The sequence below is a fragment of the Monodon monoceros genome, unplaced genomic scaffold, assembly GCF_005190385.1.
Source record: "Monodon monoceros isolate NGI ecotype Baffin Bay Population unplaced genomic scaffold, NGI_Narwhal_1 Super_Scaffold_15, whole genome shotgun sequence".
NCBI classification, from domain to species: Eukaryota; Metazoa; Chordata; class Mammalia; order Artiodactyla; family Monodontidae; genus Monodon; species Monodon monoceros.
The window spans coordinates 57,737,069-57,757,295 of record NW_021703771.1 but is presented as its reverse complement, the minus strand read 5'-3'; the positions used below and the strand labels follow the sequence as shown (position 1 = coordinate 57,757,295).

Here is a 20,227-nt window from a genome sequence, read left to right as displayed (position 1 = left end):
CCCGACCAGGGCTCGAACCCGTGTCCCCTGCATCGGCAGGCAGATTCTCAACCACTGCGCCACCAGGGAAGCCCCGAAACTTCCATTTTCATAGCCATAGTATATTGACTTTTAAGACTAGGAACAATGGAAAAGCTATAATTCTCAATATGTAAATATTTTTTCAAAAACATGTATTGAACGTCTACGTGTACAAAGAAAAGTTCCTGTCACTGAAGGCCTCCTAGACAACCGAGGGAGAAACAGCTACATTAAGCCAATGCTTATAAGAGTATGTTCAAGGTGTAATCAGGGCACAAAGATGAAGCATTTTTTTTGCTGTTTGGGTAAAAGCCAAACCTATACAATTCAAAACAGATCTTTCATGACAACATTCCTGATTTCAAAACAGGATAGCCCAGCCAGAAGAAATCAGTCAATCTGATTTGCCCAACGAAATATAGACAATGATCTAGTCGTGCTTTAGTTTTTGATGCAGTACCTTATCTTTCTCCTGTGTGAAAGACAAACCAGGGAAGGGTTTCCCAGTCTGCTCCGCACAACAATGGGGATAAAAATAGAAACTGTATTCCAATGCTCTGCTTGGTTATTCAACGACTCTGCCTCTTGATCACAAACTTTTCATAATTTCAAACTGAAGTTTTTAATAAGCAAATAGAGAATACAATCAACCTCAGAGGAAATGCAATCGAAAATTAAAACTGAAAACAAATTCATGGGTAATTATAACACATTTTAAAGAAAGCCCTAGGAAGTACAGAATTGAGCCCACTGCAAAACTTGATCAATTCAAATGGTCTGATATTAACCATTTGAAGAAAGCCATCAAGCTTTCATATAGCCATTCTCTAGGCTCTAGCCCGTCTTATACATCTCACACACATCTGCTTCTTTATGGGAGCATACTAATAAAAACGCAGTAGTGAACCTGTTTGCAATGTAGATTGTTCCCTGAAAGTCACCTCTCCCCGACTCCGACAGCACATATGAATGTGTGTTTGTATGTGTGTGTGTGTGTGTGTGTGTGTGTGTGTGCAGCTGGAAATGGAGGTTGCTTTTATTGACTCAATATGTATGAACTATCTGCTAAATAAGTTCATCTCCATGAGATTCCAAAACACGATGGAAACCATTATTTACTTCCCTCCCTAAATAATGGTTTCCATCGTATGAAAGAGCAGAGCTCAGCAGCAAAGAGAATGCATTGCTTATAACCGCAGTGGGAGCACACTGATGGAAGCTGGCAATACCCCTCAGGCAGTAAAATATGGCTCTTCTCAACTCTTATAGATCCAACTCAATTTTGCGTTGCATGTAATTGTGCTATACCGCACGGCCCGGGCTGAATAAACCTCTGACAGTCTGGAAGGTCAATGGTTTTCCAGGGAACAAGAAAATATGCTGCTAAGGACCATCTCACTAGCAATAGAATAAGCTCAAGTGCCCAACTAAATAAAAAAATTAAGCTCTGAATAATGATGTTTCCATATGCAGAGACTGAGGGAAGCCTGTAGGGAGGTGAATTTTCTTCCAACGTGCCTCTAGAGGACATATATTTGAACATGCCCAAAATAGAAAAGGCAAATCTGAATCCATACGCTTTAAATAGACGAAGCTCTCGTTATATACGAAGGAAAACAGTGTTTTGGCAGTATCTTAATTACTTCTCCATTTCTTTTAGAATGTCAAGATGTTATCCATGTGAGTTCTGCAGTAACTGAATCTTTTTTGTCTTCCTTCCTTATCTTGTATTCAGCAAAGATAAACATTCTTTCAAAAATAGTAAAAAAAAAAAAAAATCTTTCTGTATTATGTTAAGTGAAAAACTCAGTCTCGAATGGGTATGAGTCTCGAACTCATACTCTATGATTCCATTTCTGTGACATTTTGGAAAGTCAAAAATACAGGAACAGAAAACAGATGAGTGATTGCCAGGGGTTTGGAGTGAAGGGAGGGTCTGAATAGAAAGGGGCAGCTGGAAGGTATTCTTCGGGGTATTAAAATTATTTTGTATCTTGCCTATGGTGGTCATCATAAGCATCCGTGTATGTGTAAAAACTTATAAAACTGTACACCAAAAAATGAATTTTGCAAAATTTTTAATTGGTTTAGAAATAATTTTAGTGTCTATTTTGTAGCAATACAACAATGAGATTCTCCTTGCTATAATGATGCTGAATTTTCAGCATCTCACCTACAGTCTTAATCAGCATCATTATAGCGTATTATTGTTTCAGCATCACTAGAACGTTATTACAGCATTATTTTCTGTATCATTAGAGCATTGTTATTTCAGTGTCACTTAAGCTTCTTACGCCTCTTACCTAAGTAATAGAAATCAAACTAAAGTAATGGTTGGTGTGAAGCACTCTTCCCATGTTCCTGCTTTCACTTTTTTCTCTCACTTTGAGGCCACTATCTTAAAATACACAACTAGCAAGATACATAAATAACAGGATATTTTTGTTATCTTATACCAAAAATGTATGCCTTACCACAAACTCCCTTAATTTTTTCCTTCCCTCTTCCTTCTTTAAAAGAATAACCAGAAATTGTAATAAAACAATTACTATTCACACATTTTTGAGAAGCGGTTTATCCTGTAACTGGGGTATCAATAATGCCAAGACCTATGAACCTGGATGACATTCTGCTGAGTGAGATGAGCCAGATAAAGACAAATACGGTATGGTATCACTTACAGGTGGAGTCTGTTTGTTTTTTTTTAAAAAAGCTGATTTTATAGAAATGGACAATAGAATGATGGTAGCCAGGGGCTGAGGAAGGAGGAAATAAGGAGAGGTAGGTCAAAGGATACATACTTTCAGTTATAAGATCTGAGGATCTAATTTGCAGCATGGTGACTATAGTTAATACTGTATTGTATACCTGACATTTGCTCAGAGTAGATCTCGAGTATTCTCACACAAAAAATGTTAACCATGTGAGGTGACAGATGTGCTATCTTGATCTCCGTCATCATTCTACAATGTATATGTATTCAAATCACCACATGGTACACTTTAAATACAATTATATTTGTCAATTATTTCTCAATAAAGTTGGAAAAAATAAAATAAAACCAACTTTTAAGTTCAAAATTGATGCCATGAATAAAACATCTGAAAAAGACTTTCGTATACTAGTAGTTCCTTTCCTCATTCTCCTTGGTTTCCTTACCCCTTTGCCATGGTCAAGTTGTTAATGGAACCTGGTATGGTATTGTATGTTTGAACACACACAATTGCCATAGAGAGTACTGTCTTCAAACCTAGAGTCCTCAGAGGGAAGACTTCCCACTTCAGTGTACCGTGGGTCTAGGTGTCCACACTCTATCACCTCCACCTGAAAACCCTTTCCTGGCTGAGCATTTTCTATTTTGCTGTGTTTCTGGAATAGGAGTATCCACACCCTATTCCATTTACAAGCCATGTCCTATAAATCCTGTACAAATAGCAGATCCCTAAGGTAAACCTTAGGAGAGAAACTCATTTCATCGTGGTTCGCAAGGTCTCTCACTGTGGATCTCTGGACACCTTCCATCACTGGCTCTTAGAGCTTAATATTTGCATCTCTACCTCTTCCCAGTTGTCCTCCATCCCTTGCTATCTTGTTTTTGTCCATCACAGTGACTCCGTTTATTCCCTACAACAGGGACTCTGAACTTTTCTCGAAGGCGTCCCTGTTCAGACTTCTGTCTTCTGGTTTCCTAGTCTGTTGGTCTGAGAGTTGCTTATCTTACCCAGTGTGCACGGATGGAACGCGAATCTCAGTGTGCTTCCTGACGCTCAGTCATCTCTCCAAAGGAAGCATCTTCAATGATTTCTTGGGTATCTTTCCAGAACTTTCCCTGTATATACATGCTTTACACAGACACACCCTTTTGAAAAACACACACGAATAGAAGCATATTATTCATATTGTCTTGTGCTTTGCATTTTGCTTAATATGCTTCCTGATCTCTGTATTTCAAAATAAATATACCCACTTCATTCTTTTTCACAGCAGCATAATTGGTATGTACCATAACTTATTCATCACGCCTTTATTGATTCTCAGTTATTCATTTTTGTTGCTGCCACCATCATAAGCAATGGTGCAGTCAACATCCTTGTACTCATATTTTTGCAAAGACATGCAACTGTAATTATAGAAAACTTTTTGAAGTGGAATTGATTGCTGGGTCAACACTTTCAGTTTATTCATTTTCATAAATTTCACCAACCATCCTCCCAAAATATAGTATCAATTTATATTCCTACCAAAAGGATGCCAGAGCTCCTGATTCACACTTCACCAAGCTAATATGTTACCAAACTTTTAAATCTTTAATCTTTATTCTTCAATAGGTTAAAGAAAGATACCTCATTATTGTTTTAACTTGTTTGACCTAATTATTAGTGAGGTCCGCATCTTTGTATACAATATTTGATTTTGGCCGATGTATATTTTTGCCCGTTCTGGGATCGATTCAGATCTTTTCTCATGGTGCTGTGAGTCCTCAGAAAATTCATCCCACAGTGGGCCACGGGCTCTTTTCTGCCTCAAGTCCAAACAAACCCCATCACCATTTCTACTCCTACAGATGGCATCCAGGACCGCAGCAAAGGGTCACTTCTATGTCAGGCTGACCACCTCTGGCACTTCCACCAGATACGGGGCCAAGGGTGCCTCTACTCCCAGACCCCAAACTTAAAGTGGGGAAGGGTCGGGGGAGTTCTCTGCCGGTCCAGTGGTTAGGAGTCGGCACTTTCACTGCCATGGCCTGGGTTTAATCCCTGGTTGGGGAACTAAGATCCCGGAAGCCGAGTGGTACGGCCAAAAAAAAAAGGGGAAGGGTCTTAGCATCACCCCAAGCAGAGCAAGACAGCAGAGGCATGGAGGACACAGTGCTGCCCACTTGCTCCCCTGCCCTCCCCGGCCCACCCCCAGTTTTGAGGCCCTTATCTGGCCTGGGCAGAGAAGATGAGAGCCGGATTCAGTCAGTCATCCTGCTGCGAGCAGTTTGTTGAACAAATAGAACTGGTGACATTATCCAGTAGAGCTTTGTTTTTCTTTTCCCATCCCTTTAAACTTCAGCCCATGCTTCTTCTTCTCCTTCTCCAGGAAAAATATTTGCAAATCCCTTGGGGATTTTGTGTTTTCTCTTTATTTATATATATAGGAATATATATATTCCCATAGTCACTTTGAGGAACACACGCCATCTCTTTTCAGTCATCAGCATGTCCAGTCCTGGTGAGAGTCAAACTCCACGCCCAGCCCGTGCCTGGGCTGCTGGGGGCTGAAAGCCAGGAGCGGGGAAGGAGGCACGGTCCTCCCCCTGTGCCCCCCACTCACTCCTCTGACTTCCTCGCTCCCTGTAACAGTAGCAGGTCAGGCAGGAGGAGACACGAGGGGAGAAAACAGTACGTCCTGGCCTGGGTGGCTTCATGCCCTCAAGACCTGTTTCAAGCTGGCATTCCCGAGCGAGCAAACAGGTGATGGAAGTGTCCTCTTTGGGGGCCCCTTCGGGCCCCTGCCCGAGCCCCTCCCCGCAGCCCAGAGGATACAGCTCCGTCTGAGTGGGCCCAGCGGTCCCTCCCCAGGCCTCCTTGGCTGAGGCCTTCTCACCCTCTCCAGCACCCTGGGTGGCCAGGCCAGGCCCAAGGCGGTGAGTCAACGTTTTCTCATCCTCTACACTCCCCAGGGGGAGCGAATGCAGCCACAGTGGGCTTCGTTGTCTCAGATGCCTGAGGCAGGGTCCTCTGTGCCTCTAACCCCCAGGGAGAATGAGGCGAGGGGTCAGCTTCAAGGATAAACAAAGCTGGACAGAAATTAAAGCGGTAACAACGATTTTATTTGGTAACTACTGCAGCAGGGGAGAGAGCTGAGCTCCAGCCCTATTTGCAGAGATCACTGGCATTTTAAAGGGAGGCTGAGGGAGTGGGGAAGGGGAAGCAAAGCGGGGACTTGAGCAGAGTTGGGGAAGTGAACCTTTACAGGAGGTGAGCAGAGGGTGGGTCAGTATGAAGGTATCAGGCCAGCTGTGTCTGCTCACTAGCGCTTACGGAAGACAGGTTGCTACCCTCCCAACAGATGAGCACATTTCAAAGGAATGGCTTTCAGGTCTTTGAGAAATTTCTCCTGGGTTGTAAGAGATACAAATATTTCTCAAAGGGACTGAGGAAATATTTACAGCTATAAGTTTAGTAGCATTTTAGTCAGTGTTCTAAGAATGGGAGGTCAGGGGCCTACATCAGGTGTTGGGCAGAACAAATGGTAAAATTCTTTTGGCAGCCTTGACCTTTTCCAGACAGGAACTGCAAGGGGACTAGGTCATCGCAGGGACATAACCTTAGGCCACTAGAAGTCATGGCGGAGTTTGGTCACGTCTCGTAGTGCAGGTGTTTGGATGAAGTTTAGATGAAGTTGTCTATACTAAAAGTTTCTGCAGTTCTCAGCAGGCCGTCCCCACCAGGAAGAGCATAAGGTATAAAGCACAGTTTGCTCCAAATACCTCCTCCACACAAGATGCTTTTTTATCCCTTTCTTGTGTCCTTGACCCCACTGACGGGTCTGGGTGTCACTCCCTTTGTACATATGATAAGGGGAAGGGTCTCTCTCACACACATACCCTTCTTCTGTATCAGCTTACTAGTGCCTCAGTGGAAATGACAGCAGACAGAGACCAACTCCAACATCCTGTTAGCCAAACCTGTGGTTTATACCAAGAATTGGGGCATCGGGAGCCCAAAACCAAAGCTATAAAAATCAGCCTCCTTTGTTTCTCTATTTTGGTGGTAGCCTCCCACCAAAGACAGGGTCTTATTTGAAATGGGGGAAACAAAGATTACAGAGAAAGGAATAAATACACCTATATCAATACACCATGTATCATTTCAACATGGGTTTTTTGCATACCAAGCACCCAGCCCAGAATCTGGCCCAGAGGAAATGTTCAAGAAGTGAGTGAATGAACGAATGCATGAATGAATGGGCCCTATTTCTGAGTAAGGCAATCATTATGTAGTACTTCCTTATGGCTGCAATGCAATGAATTGTCTGATATCTCAATAGGTTAGTTTTATTTTAAAATAGCATTTAAGATTTGATTTATAAGAATAAATGTTTAGGGCTTCCCTGGTGGCGCAGTGGTTGAGAGTCTGTCTGCCGATGCAGGGGACGTGGGTTCATGCCCCGGTCCAGGAAGATCCCACATGACGTGGAGCGGCTGGGCCCATGAGCCATGTCCGCTGAGCCTGCGCGCCCAGAGCCTGTGCTCCGCAACAGGAGAGGCCACAACAGTGAGAGGCCCGCGTACCGAAAAAAAAAAGAATAAATGTTTAACATATAACATTTTGAAAATACGAAAATGTACAAATTAGGAAGTAAAGTCACTTGTAATCTCAGAACTCATCACTGTTAACATTTTATATGCATATATAAACATATATTATGTATATTATTCAAAAACAAAAATAAACTAAATTATATGATATGAAATCCATACAGCCCCAAAATGGTACATCCTCCCTGGATGCTATTGCCTTTTTTTTAAGCACAACTTTGCTCAAGTTTGCTGTTGTGTTTCAGTTTGACTCATAGGTCCTACACTAGTCAGCTTTTGCCTCGATAATGCTGCATAAGAACAACAACGACAAAAAAAAAAACAAAAACAGGTGGGACTTCCTTGGCGTTCCAGCAGTTAAGACTCCATGCTTCCACTGCAGGGGGCACGGGTTCAATCCTTGGTGGGGGAACTAACATCCTACAAGCTGTGCAGCCAAAATATAAAAATAAATTAAAAACAGGTGGCAAAGAACAGTGACCATGTGGTTCTCACTCACATGTCTGCAGAAGCGAGTCTGCTAGTCACAACTGCACTTGGCTGGGCTTGGCTCCAGGCCATAGGTCTGGTTCAGGTTGGCTTCACATGTCTCTAAACTTCAAGCCTTTGCTTGATTCATATCCACATACATCCCATGGGCCAAAGCAAGTCACTTGGCCAAGCCCAACATCAGCAGGGCAAAGAAATATATTATGCCTTTGGTGGGATTCACTGTAAAGTTACATGAAACGGGCAGTCACATGGGAAGGATACGGGGAAAGAAGAACTGGAAACAATAATCCAGTCTACCCCAGGCCTAAACATCCTTCTTTCTATCATTTCCTTGTAGTTAGGTCTAGGATATTCATAGATCTTCTGTAATGTTTCATTATGTTAAACAACAAACATTTATTTAGTATAAACATGAAAGACACATTCTGAATGCACTAAAGACTGGTAATTTCTCTTAAAACAGGAAGTTTGAATTCTCCACAATATATAGTAATGTACTCATTTTTAGTCTATTTACTACATTCCTTTGATTTGAATGCTCCATTGAACTTTTGTCTGTATTTCCATGTGTGTCACTTAACTCAGGAATCCACCTTTCTCCAGGTTTCAGTAGAGCCCTATAGGAATAGTGCTTTCCCATTCTATAGCTGAAATCTTTCTACCATATTCTCTCAGGGAATATTAATATTTTGGGTATATTAAAACATTTTTATATTTCTAAAATATCTCTAACATTTCTTACATTAAAATATCCCTACATCTATTCATTATAAACTTCTGTCCTTAAGCATATGTAAAATACTTATTTTTTAATAAAATGGATAAGAAATAGCCCTATCATAATAATGTCAATCACCTCATATTGTTTTAGAATTTGGAGGTCAACTGTTTTCAATCTCTAAGTCTGCCCCCCAAAATTACATAAACCAATAAAATTCTTTCAACAATGGTGTCATTACCATCACAATTGATGCTTTCTGCCATTTTCCTCGTGCAATTACTAGGTGTTTTGACCCATATCACTTAAAATACGCAGGTGGTTTCATTTTCTTATTTCTACCCAGAGACATGATAAAATGTATACAAAGAAAGCCCCAGTGAATACGTCCCTTTTAAGGCCTAAATTACTTCTTGATAGAATGGGCAGGAGAGGAAGCATTGTTAACTCTTTTATGCTCTTAGGAGAGCATAGTGTGCTCCCCAGCTGGGGGTTATGGTGCCGTCATCTGGAGGGGATTTGGTTAGTGTGTGGGGCATGTTTAGTTGTCACAGTAACTGGAGTCTGCTACTGGCATTTAGCGCCTAGGGGTCAGGAATGGTAACCGTCTCACACTACAGAGAGGTGTCCGATTCAAAATGCCAGTTGTGCCTTGTGTTGATATACTGACTTAGTGGAGTATGTCCTGTATTAGGACTTTTAGTTGCAAACAACAGAATAACTTAGCTAGTTCAAGTGGAAACGGAACTTTACATTAAAGGATATTTGGTAGCTCACAGAAACCCCAGCAGGTCCAGAGAATCAGGTTGGGTGGCCAAGTAGCAGGAAAAATGCCTCATTTCACTGCCAGATGCTCCAGGGAAATGCTGTTGCCACCAGCCTCTGCCAGCATGTACCACCTATGCAGGGCATGGGATCCCCCAGATAGCACCTTTGCCACTGTAGTTTCTGAGGCCTGGGTCTCCCTCCACCATCTTCACCAGAATGGATTGATTTCATGCAAGGTCTCCCTCTTGCTTGGTGGAGCCCATATCACATCTGAACCCCAGTGACAAAGGAGGTTGAGAAGGTGAGTTCCTGGCCTCTACTGTGGGTCTCACAGGGTAGGAGGTTCCCCAAACACAGGAAGGGTGTTCAAAAGATGCTGAGCAGTCACTGTGACAAATGTCCACAAAATCATCAAAAGCTCTCATCTCATTTCCCTCCATAAAGATACTTCCCAAGCATGGACCTGATAAAAATAGCCTCCAAAATTGTCTTATAGCATCTTAAGAAGATACATTTAGTCTCTCCCACTGTTGCATTTTCATTCTATTTTCCCTACCTCAGTTAGCATATCAGATATTTTCTGGATTGATGCTTACCTATCACTGCTGTTTCTTTCCTCAGCACTGTAATTCCTTTTTTTAAAAATTGATTGATTGATTTTGGCTGCACTGGGTCTTAGTTGCAGCACTCAGGATCTTCGCTGTGGCACGCAGGATCTCTTAGTTGCGGCATGCAGAGTTCTTAGCTGCCGCACATGGGATCTAGTTCCCCGAGCTGGTATCAAACCTGGGCCCCCTGCATTGGGAGCGTGGAGTCTTACCCACTGGACCACCAGTGAAGTCCCAGCATGGTAATTCCTGTCCAGCTCTACACCTCTTTATTTCTTTGTCCTCTCACCTCCTACACCTTTACATATCTCACGTGAGCATTTACAAAAAAAAAAAAAATTCTTTTAATTATGGGGTAAGATAACATGTATGTGGTTTTAAAAAAAGCAAAAAAAAAAGTACAGTGCACTTTGGTTCAAAGGCATAATCATGGTGACTTTGTGTCCATGTGGTTTTTGGCAGGAAGTGTGGGGAGTAATCAAAAGTGTTGTACCCATTTGCTGTATGGTTACCTAAGAACAAGAGCTCCATATACCATATAGCAGCTTAAGTGGACAGGGCTGTAAGCAAATGGGTCAGAGAATTTTACACATAAATATATAGGGCAGTGCCATAGAACAATGGCTTTTCAGAAGTCACTTGAACCACTAAAGGGAAAGCAACTTAAGTTTCCCAGAAACAATGAATCGATTTCTCAGTTTTATTATTCCTATCTTTGATGCTATAACAGAACTTCATGGCCTTCCAATGAGTAACTAATTGTGGACTACACAGGGGAATAAGTATTGCAGTTTACATTTTAAAATAATCCCAAATTGCCTGAATTTATCAGTTACATTTAATGAATGCAAATAAGTAGTTTTGAGGATATTATACTAGAGCTGATAATAGCACCTTCCATCTGCTCTCAAATTACCTTATAAACAAGCTTTCTTATCCCCAAAATAGTGATCCAGGAAAGAAATGCTCTAGCTAGTATCAGAATTTTAAACTCACTGACTCAGAGTGGGTTGCGCTAATATTCATTTTTACTGTGAATGAATAATCCAGGGGTTTGTCTTGATAAGAATGTGTACTGCCATCAAACTCATGTAGGGGCTTGGAAACTTTTTAGTTACACTGGGTTTACTTATTTTTTATATGACTACCTGGAAAACCTGTTATTCAGGAATGCACATTCAGGAATGTTCAATGATAAAACTGTTATTTGAAAGTGATGAAAATAATGGATGATGATAGATTATCCATTCATCAATTTAGGTTTGGAGATACTATAGGTTTGTTTTCTTTGATTATATAATGAAATAAATTCTTAATTTGTTATATAATCTGATAGCTAGTTTATGAATTGATGATCAAGTACAGAGGTGCCAACATACCTTATTAGTCTTACGTCTGAAATGACATCTAGAGTGTGAAGTCAAAACTACTGTAATTACCTCCCTACGGGAACATCTGGTTGCTGGGATGACCAGGTAGAAGCACATTTGGGATTTTGGAGTGAATAGTTTGAATCTTAAGTATGCTCTAGCTATAAATCTAGAATATCTCAAAGGCTTATAGTTAGTTTAGACTGAAAAGTAGGTTAATACAATAACGATCTAGTATAAATGGGACCAAGTTCAAAGCTGGCAGAATCTTGCCCTGCTGTTGGAAATATTACTTTTTTGACATCCCTTAAATTATTCATATAGGATCTACTATTTTACCAGTGACTGAAAACGTGGGAATCTCGTTATAAATGTAAATCTGTGCCACTAGGTTTCCCTATGTGATGTCGACAGAGCCTTCTAGAATTCTAAGTCTCTTGCAGACAACAGATGCACTAGAGCAGCCCAGTCAAGAAGGCCCCATGGGTAGCTGTCCCAGACATGGAATCAGCAGGACTAGCATCGAAGTATAGTCACAAAGAGTCTAGGGTCGGGCTTCCCTGGTGGCGCAGTGGTTGAGAGTCCGCCTGCCGATGCAGGGGACGCGGGTTCGTGCCCCGGTCTGGGAGGATCCCGCGTGCCGCGGAGCGGCTGGGCCCGTGAGCCATGGCCACTGAGCCTGCGCGTCCGGAGCCTGTGCTCCGCAACGGGAGAGGCCACAGCAGTGAGGGGCCCGCATACCACACACACAAAAAAGAGTCTAGGGTCCTTGGAAATCACCTGGTCAAATCACCTGGCACCACACTGTTTCAATACAAAAAAGTGAATTGGTTTGTTCAGAATCATTGTCAGTGGTGGGCCCAGGTCCACCCACTGGACCAAACCAATGCTCTTTCACCAACCACGCAGCCTCCCTGTCAAGAGACTAGCCTACATAACATACTATACCAATTTAAGACAACACAGTATATCTATGTGACCCAACAAGCAATTCTTCTATGACTTTGACTAATGGGGAAAAAGTCATTTCATATATTTCTGATTGCAAACTTTGATTTTTGCAAATTAATGTCTTAATTAGATTTTTTAAAATGGAAACAAGAGGAAGATTTATCTTACTGTACACTTTCCATTGTCTTTGTAAACCTGCTTAAATGAAGATTTCACTGATCAAAACTGGAATCTTTAATCCCTAAATTAAATATCTGGGTTTTTTTTTTTCCAGTTCCATCATATCAGCTGAACACTCTCCTATGTTCATAGAACTTCAGGGCTGCAAGGGAGCTGGTCTGGTCAAAAGAAAGTGACTTTCCCTTTGTTCCACATCCTTAACTTGTGTAATGATTTGTACTCGGTGGAGAGAGGAACTGCCGCATTGTGGAAAGAGAGCATGGCTTTGAACTAGAATAGACCCAAGTTTAAATTTAGCCCTACCTTTTATTAGCTTTATAAATAGCCATTTAACCATTTAGAGCCCCAGTTTCCTAGTTTCCTAATCTGTAAAACAGAACCAGTAACTTCCTAACAAGTTCACTGAAGGGAAGAAATGTAATAATGTGCCAAAATCACCTCGCTCACAGCCAGGTACTTCACAAATGGGAGGTATGATTCCTAAATAAAAGAACAGGAGGGCATGTAACCTCAGATTGCAAAAAGGATACTTTTTTAAGCCTTTCAAATTGTTGGGAAGGGTTGGAGTAGCTCCTTGACGATAAAGAGGTTTATAGGTGTATGTTAAGAAGTGCTATTTTTCCTGAAATATTATTAACTTAGGTTCTGGGAGGAGCCCTGGGTTGTAGTTCAGGTCCTGTGCCCTAGCAGCAGAATGGCCTTGGATATGGCACTTGATCTCCTTACGACTGTTTCCTCACTTAAAAGACAAGGCAAGCCCCCAAATATCTTTGCTTCCCACTTCGAGGGTTGACTTAAGGAAGCCGGCTACAAACAGTAAAGCCCTCCGCCCCCAGGAGGGACTCCTGGTAAGCAGCTCCCAGGTCTTTGCATCTGGATGGACCCTCTCTCTTCATCTCTGCTACTGATATCACTTCAGTGACCCACTGTTAGCAGTTTATGAGATGCTACTGAGATTTTCTTTGCCTTCAATGTTCTGTTGTTAATTCTCTGTGAAGCTGACTGATTTGAAGAGCTTTAAAAGTCTCAGGTTAAAGGTGCTCTCCCAGCTGTGCTATCTTAGCATGAAGGACAAAAACGTAAAAGTTAAGAAACACTAAACTATCAGAGCGCCTGTTTCTGACTTCACTATATTCACAAAGATCCAACAGCTTCTAAGAGTGAGAAAAAAAAAAATGAAGAAAGGCAACAAGGGAAAACAATACATTTATTAACGGGCATGAAAATGCATAAACTCACTTATAAATAAATGTAGTATAATTTACCCAGTGAAAAAATAGCTAAAATCCATGAGTAAACTGGATTTTATCTTTAAAATGATTACATATTTGATCTCTAATAATTTCCCCCTCCATCATAATCTCTTAGTAGCAGCAATTTTACACTGACTACATAAAAAGCTGTTACTAGTGACTATCGTATGGGAGGGAAACTTTTCAAGAATTTTCTTTAAAAATGAACCAGTGCAAACAAATTCAGATTATGAGGGATACAGTAAGACCGGGGGCTTATCTTCAGAAAAGTAGAAAATAAAAATCCCAAACATTCATTAAGAAATGAAAAAGCAGGGCTTCCCTGGTGGCGCAGTGGTTGAGAGTCCGCCTGCCGATGCAGGGGACACGGGTTCGTGCCCCGGTCTGGGAAGATCCCACATGCCGCGGAGCAGCTAGGCTCGTGAGCCATGGCCGCTGAGTCTGCGCATCTGGAGCCTGTGCTCCGCAACGCGAGAGGCCACAACAGTGAGAGGCCCACGTACCACAAAAAAAAAAAAAAAAAAAAAGCAAATTACATTTTGATCACTGAAAAGTAATACATACGGACATTATAAAACATTCTTAACCAGTGACTACAATAATTACATTTATAAATGTTCATTCAAGTACTAGTGATCAATAAACATTCAAAGTCTCATTAAAAGTAACAATAGGCATAGATACATGTGAACAATGCTTCTTTTGATTTAACAACAAAAATCATGTCAACAGGAGACAAGTTACCCTTAAAATACTGTTTTTTCTTTTTGTCTGTAAATGATTTTCCACAGTCTGTATATTTTATTTGTGAGGACCCAACGAACATCTCACAATGGCTAATTAAGAAGTCCTTTCTAAAAAAAAAAAAAGTCCTTTCTATAAAATGAATCTCGGTATTATAGAGATAAACATTCTAAAACACAAGTCTAGCTTAAAAATAACAGTGCAGAATCAGTTTTCTTTGGTAAGAAATTGTTAACTCCTTACCAATGTTGGTTTGCTGTTGCGCAGACTCTATCAGAACACTTCTGTGGTATTTACCAAAGAGCTATTTAATGAGCTGAAAAGATTTCATAAACTCTGGTACCATGATAGCAAAGTAGAGCTTACGTCAAAATTGCGCTGAAATCAACATCATTTCCTTCATTACTGTTGTTAATGCATCTTCCTTCAAAAAGCTCCCTCCTAATTTTGGCCTGAGTCTCAGGCTTTAATAAAAGTTCCTTTATCTGTTTCACTTTGGACTGCAGACCCATCCTCTCTCGACGCAAAGCTTCATTAATTAAGTCCCGGATTCCAATAGGTTTCTGGCCTATGGAAAAAAAATTATATGATACATTTTACATACAAATGCCAATGAAAAACATTAAATATGGTACACTGACTTATCAAAAGAGTTAAAAAGAAACCTTTAAAATGCTGCCCACATTTTATAGAAAAGGTTGCATTTCACCAAAAATATATCATTTACATGAAACAAACTTACTGTAAATAAAGATCACTGCATAGCGACAGCACACATAGGACAAACATGAAACATTATGGACTAGCTATATGGATAATAATTTCAACAGTGATCATTTTAATCATAGCACTTGCTAGCTCTGTGTGTGTTTTGGCCTCAGATAAAGTAGTCAAATGCCCTGCTAAGCAATATAAATGGTAGTATTCCATTTACGGCAAGGCCCCTTCCATGGCCTTTGAGTCCACGAGGCATCACGCAAAATACTCTCTCCCAGAGCCTCGGCTGAGGGCAAGTAAAACCTGGGCCATTCTTCCTTCATAAATTAATTTCCTCTGATAGTCCCAGCATTCCATTTCTCTTCTGTTGTGTTTCAGGAATGCAAACACATCGATCATGAAAGTATTAGGCAATCTCCACAGATTGGACAAGAGACACTTAAATAGCACAATGCAAATTAGTCCATTGACTCGGCAGAGGGGAGCAGGGATGCTTCTCACGGAGCGGCGGGGGCCTGCCTGCCTTCGGGTCTCATTTCCTGTTGTTGTCACTGTCAGTGCCATTCCTATCAGCCTCTTCAGTTTTCACAGAGCTCCCATCCCCTGGCTTGTTTTTGTTCTGTGTTTCTTCCAGATACTGCTGGACAGCCTTGAGCACCGCATTCTCCACCAGCCTCTTACTGAGCCTTACCAGTTCAGCATCATCGGGCTCACCTCCATTCTTATCACCTACATTCCACAATAGAGAAGATAGGTCACTGAGATCATATTGCCATAGAAACTCAGCATGCAGGGGCCGGCTAGTTCAGTTAGTTACAAAGAGCAAGTGTCCTTCAGTCTGGTAAACTTGATCTATAAATCCAAGAATACTGGTTTGGCTTTTCATTTGGTATTTGCAGAAGCAGGAGACTGCCTGTTCCTGAAGACTTCAGGTTGAAAAGCAGTTCATTAGCCCCAATCTTAAAATATTCTACCTAGCAATGCTGGAAGTTCCCCATTTCTACATGAGATTTTTGTTTTTCTCTCGTCCAAAAGTGATTACTACTACTAAAGTCCACATACCCACCACCTGGAGCCTCAGACATGTGAAATCACCAACAAGATGTATTTGCTTCTACTTCACCACTACCAAACGTCAGGTAATTGAGATTTCCTAATCAACTAGCCACATAGGATCAGCAATTTCATAACCCTTGGCCTGGATGGTTGTTAAAGTCTCAGCCCTCCCATGAAGACAAAAGCAATTACTACTGCTAGGAAATGGTTAAAATAAGCTTGTAAAACTAATATTCTTTTTAATTTCAGAGCTATCACTGCAATTTAAGAAATAGGAAAGTGTTCGAGGAAGAGTTAGGATTATGACAGTAAATTCCTAGATGTTAGTATTTCATGGCCATTTTGCTTCCCTGCTAGTGATGATCAAGGTTAAATTATCCTTTCATTTTTCTGTAAAAGGGGTGGTTGTCATCTGTTCAAATGCTGCACATTTCCCACTCATTCTCTTTCTTGTCTCCCTTAACCGAGGAAAAAAAACTAAGGGGCTCATCTCTCATGCCCAGTCAGTCCTTCATCTCCTTCCACTGAGCTATGGATCCAGGAAGGCAGATGACTGGAAGCAAAGACATCTGAGCACCTAAATATATTGAGTAAATGCTAACAGATCTCAAGGGAGTGACAGCATTACAGTAATAGTAGGGGATTTTAATACTCTACTTTCAACAATGGATAGATCATTCAGACAGAAGATCAATAAGAAAACATTGGATTTGAACTATACTTGAGGCCAAATGGACCTAAGAGACATATAAAGAACATTCCATCCAACAGCACCAGAATACACATTCTTCTCAAGCACATATGGAACATTTTCCAGGATAGATTATACATTAGGTCACAAAACAAGTCTTAGCAAATTTTTAAAAATTGAAATCATACCAAGTATCTTTTTCTGACCACAATGGTATGAAACCAGACATCAATAACAAGAGGAAAACTGGAAAATTCACAAACATATAGAAATTAAACAAACACTCATGAACGACCAATGAGTCAAAGATGAACTCAAAAGGGAAATTAAAAACATATATCTCGAAACAAACAAAAATGGGAACACAACATACCAAAGCTTATGATCCAGCAAAAGTAGTGTTAAAAGGGAAGTTTATAGCAATAAACGCCTGCACTAAGAGAAAAGGATGAGCTCAAGTAAACAACCTGGACTTGGGACTTCCCTGGTGGTCCAGTGGTAAAGAATCTGCCCTTCAATGCAGGGGACGTGGGTTAGATCCCTGGTCAGGGAACTAAGATCCCACATGCCACGGGGCAACTAGCCCACGCGCCACACTGCTGAGCTTGCGTGCCTCAACTAGAGAGCCTGTGTGCTGCAAACTACAGAGCCCAAGCATTCTGGAACCCACACGCCACAACTACAGAGCCCACGCACCCTGGAGCCTGTGTGCCACAACTAGAGAAGAGAAAACCTGCACCCCACAACTAAAGAGAAGGCCACGGGCCACAGCAAAGAGCCCATGTGTCACAACGGAAGATCCTGCATGCCTCAACGACGATCCCGCATGCCACAACTAAGACCCAACACAGCCCAAAATAAATAAATAATAAATAACTCTTAAAAAAAAACCTAACTTGACATCTCAAGAAACTAAAATATAAGAACTAAGCCCAAAGTTAGCAGAAGGAAGGACATAAAAATCAGAGCAGAAATAGAAAAACAGTAGAAAAGATCAATGAAAATAAGGGTCGTGTTTTTGAAAAGATAAAACAAAAACAACAGACGTTTAGCTAGACTTCCAAGATAAAGAGAGAACTCAAACAAAATTATAAAGAAAGAGGAGACATTACAACTGATACCACAGAAATAAGTATCATAAGAGACTACTGTGAACAATTACAGGTCACTAATCAGACAACCCAGAAGAAATGGATAAATTCCTAGAAACGTACAACCTTCACGTATGAATCATGAAGAAACAGACAATCTGAACAGACCAACAACAAATTTAAGATTAAATCAGTAATCAAAACCCTCCAACAACAGACAGTATGGCTTTATGGGTGAACTTTACCGACTGCTGATGTGCAATAAATCTTGCTGTGCTGAGACTGCACACATCTCCTCCAAGAACCGCAAAGCCATTGCGGAGAAAGCAGCCCAGCTGGCCATCAGAGTCACCAAGCCTAATGCCAGGCTGCGCAGCGAAGAAAATGAATAGACAGCTCGTGTGCACGTTTTGTTTGTGTTAATAAAACCGTAAAATGGCAAAAAAATAGTAATAAATAAAGAAGAATTAATGCCAATTCTTCTCAAGCTCTGCCAAAAAAAAAGAAAAACAAAACACCAAAACAACAACAAAAACCCGAAGAGGACGTAACACTCCCACACTCATTTTATGAGGTCAGAATTACCCTGATATCAAAGCCAGGTAAGGCTACTATGAGAAAAAAAAAAACAAAAAAAAACCCAGGCCAATACCCTCATAAATGTAGATGCAAAAACCTCAACAGAATACTAGCAAACCAAATTCAACAGCACATTAAAAGGATCATACACCGCGATCAAGGGATATTTATCCCTGGGATATAAAAATGGCTCAACATATGCAAATAAATCAATGTGATACACCATATTAACAAAATAAAGGATAAAAATCATATGATCATTTCAATATATGTAGAAAAGACACTTGACACAATTCAACATCCCTTCGTAATAAAAACTCTCAACAAATTGGGTACGGAAGGAACATATCTCAACATAATAAAGGCCATATATGACACACCCACAGCTAACACACTCAAAGGTGAAAGGCTGAAAGCTTTCCCTCTAAAATCAGAAACAAGGCAAGGGTGCCCACCCTCACCACTCCTATTCCACATAGTAATGGAAGCCCCGGCAAGAGCAATCAGGCAAGAATAAGGGAAAAAAAAGGCACCCAAATCAGAAAGGAAGAAGTACGATTGTCTCTGTTTGCTGATAACATGATCTTGTGTATAGAAGATCCTAAAGACTCCACCCAAAAAAACTGTTAAGACCTAATAAATGAATTCAGTAAAGTTTCAAGATACAAAATCAACATACAAAAATCAGTTGCATTTCTATACAGTAACAATGAACCATCTGAAAAAGAAATTTTAAAAATAATTCCATTTAAAATAGTATCAGAAACAGTAAAATACTTAGGAATAAATTTAACCAAGGAAGTGAAATATCTATATACTGAAAACTATAAGATTCTGATGAAAGAAATTGAAGACACAAATAAATGGAAAAATACCCCATGTTCATGGATTGGAAGAGTTAATATCATTAAAATGTCCATACTATTGAAAGCCATCTATAGATTCAATGCAATCCCTATCAAAATTACAATGGCATTTATCCACAGAAATAGGAAAAAAACCCTAAAATTCATATGGAACCACAAAAGACCCCCAAAAACCAAAGTAATGATGAGAAAGAACAAAGCTGGAAGCATCACACTTCCTGATTTCAAAACAATATGGTACTGGTATAAAAAAAGACATATAATAGGCCATGGAGCTGAATCACGAGCACAGAAATAAACTCACACATGTATGGTCAACTAATATTTGGCAGTGGAGCCAAGAATACATAATGGGGAAAGGACAGTCTTTTCAAAAAGTAGTGCTGGGAAAACTGCATATCCACATTCAAAAGGATGAAATTTGACCCTTACCTTACACCACTCACAAATGTTACCTTGAAATGAATTAAGGACTTAAAGCCTGAAACTATAACATTCCTAGAAGAAAACAGAGGAGAGGAGACAAGCTCCTTGACTTTGGTCTTGGCAATGCCTTTTTTGGATATGACACCAAAACAACAAGCAAAAGAAGTAAAAATCAACAAGTGGGGGCTTCCCTGGTGGCGCAGTGGTTGAGAGTCCGCCTGCCGATGCAGGGGATACGGGTTCGTGCCCCGGTCTGGGAAGATCCCACATGCCGCGGAGCGGCTGGGCCCGTGAGCCATGGCTGCTGAGCCTGCGCGTCTGGAGCCTGTGCTCCGCAACAGGAGAGGCCGCAACAGTGAGAGGCCCGCGTACCGCAAAAAAAAAAAA

At 40.8% G+C, this 20,227-nt stretch overlaps 1 protein-coding gene across 4 annotated transcripts in view; it reads right to left on the bottom strand.

Annotated features, from left to right (window-relative positions):
- The window catches only part of AKAP7 (A-kinase anchoring protein 7), a 156,303-nt gene that overhangs the window by 5,505 nt on the left and 130,571 nt on the right, over positions 1–20,227 (bottom strand). The window contains exon 8 of one of the 4 annotated variants that reach the window (XM_029223815.1): positions 14,781–14,982. In XM_029223815.1, the coding sequence (XP_029079648.1) occupies positions 14,781–14,982 (202 nt within the window). Of the gene's footprint in view, positions 1–14,241; positions 14,983–15,383; positions 15,861–20,227 lie in introns of those variants that run through there. The other 3 variants (XM_029223816.1, XM_029223819.1, XM_029223817.1) reach the window with 3 other exon arrangements.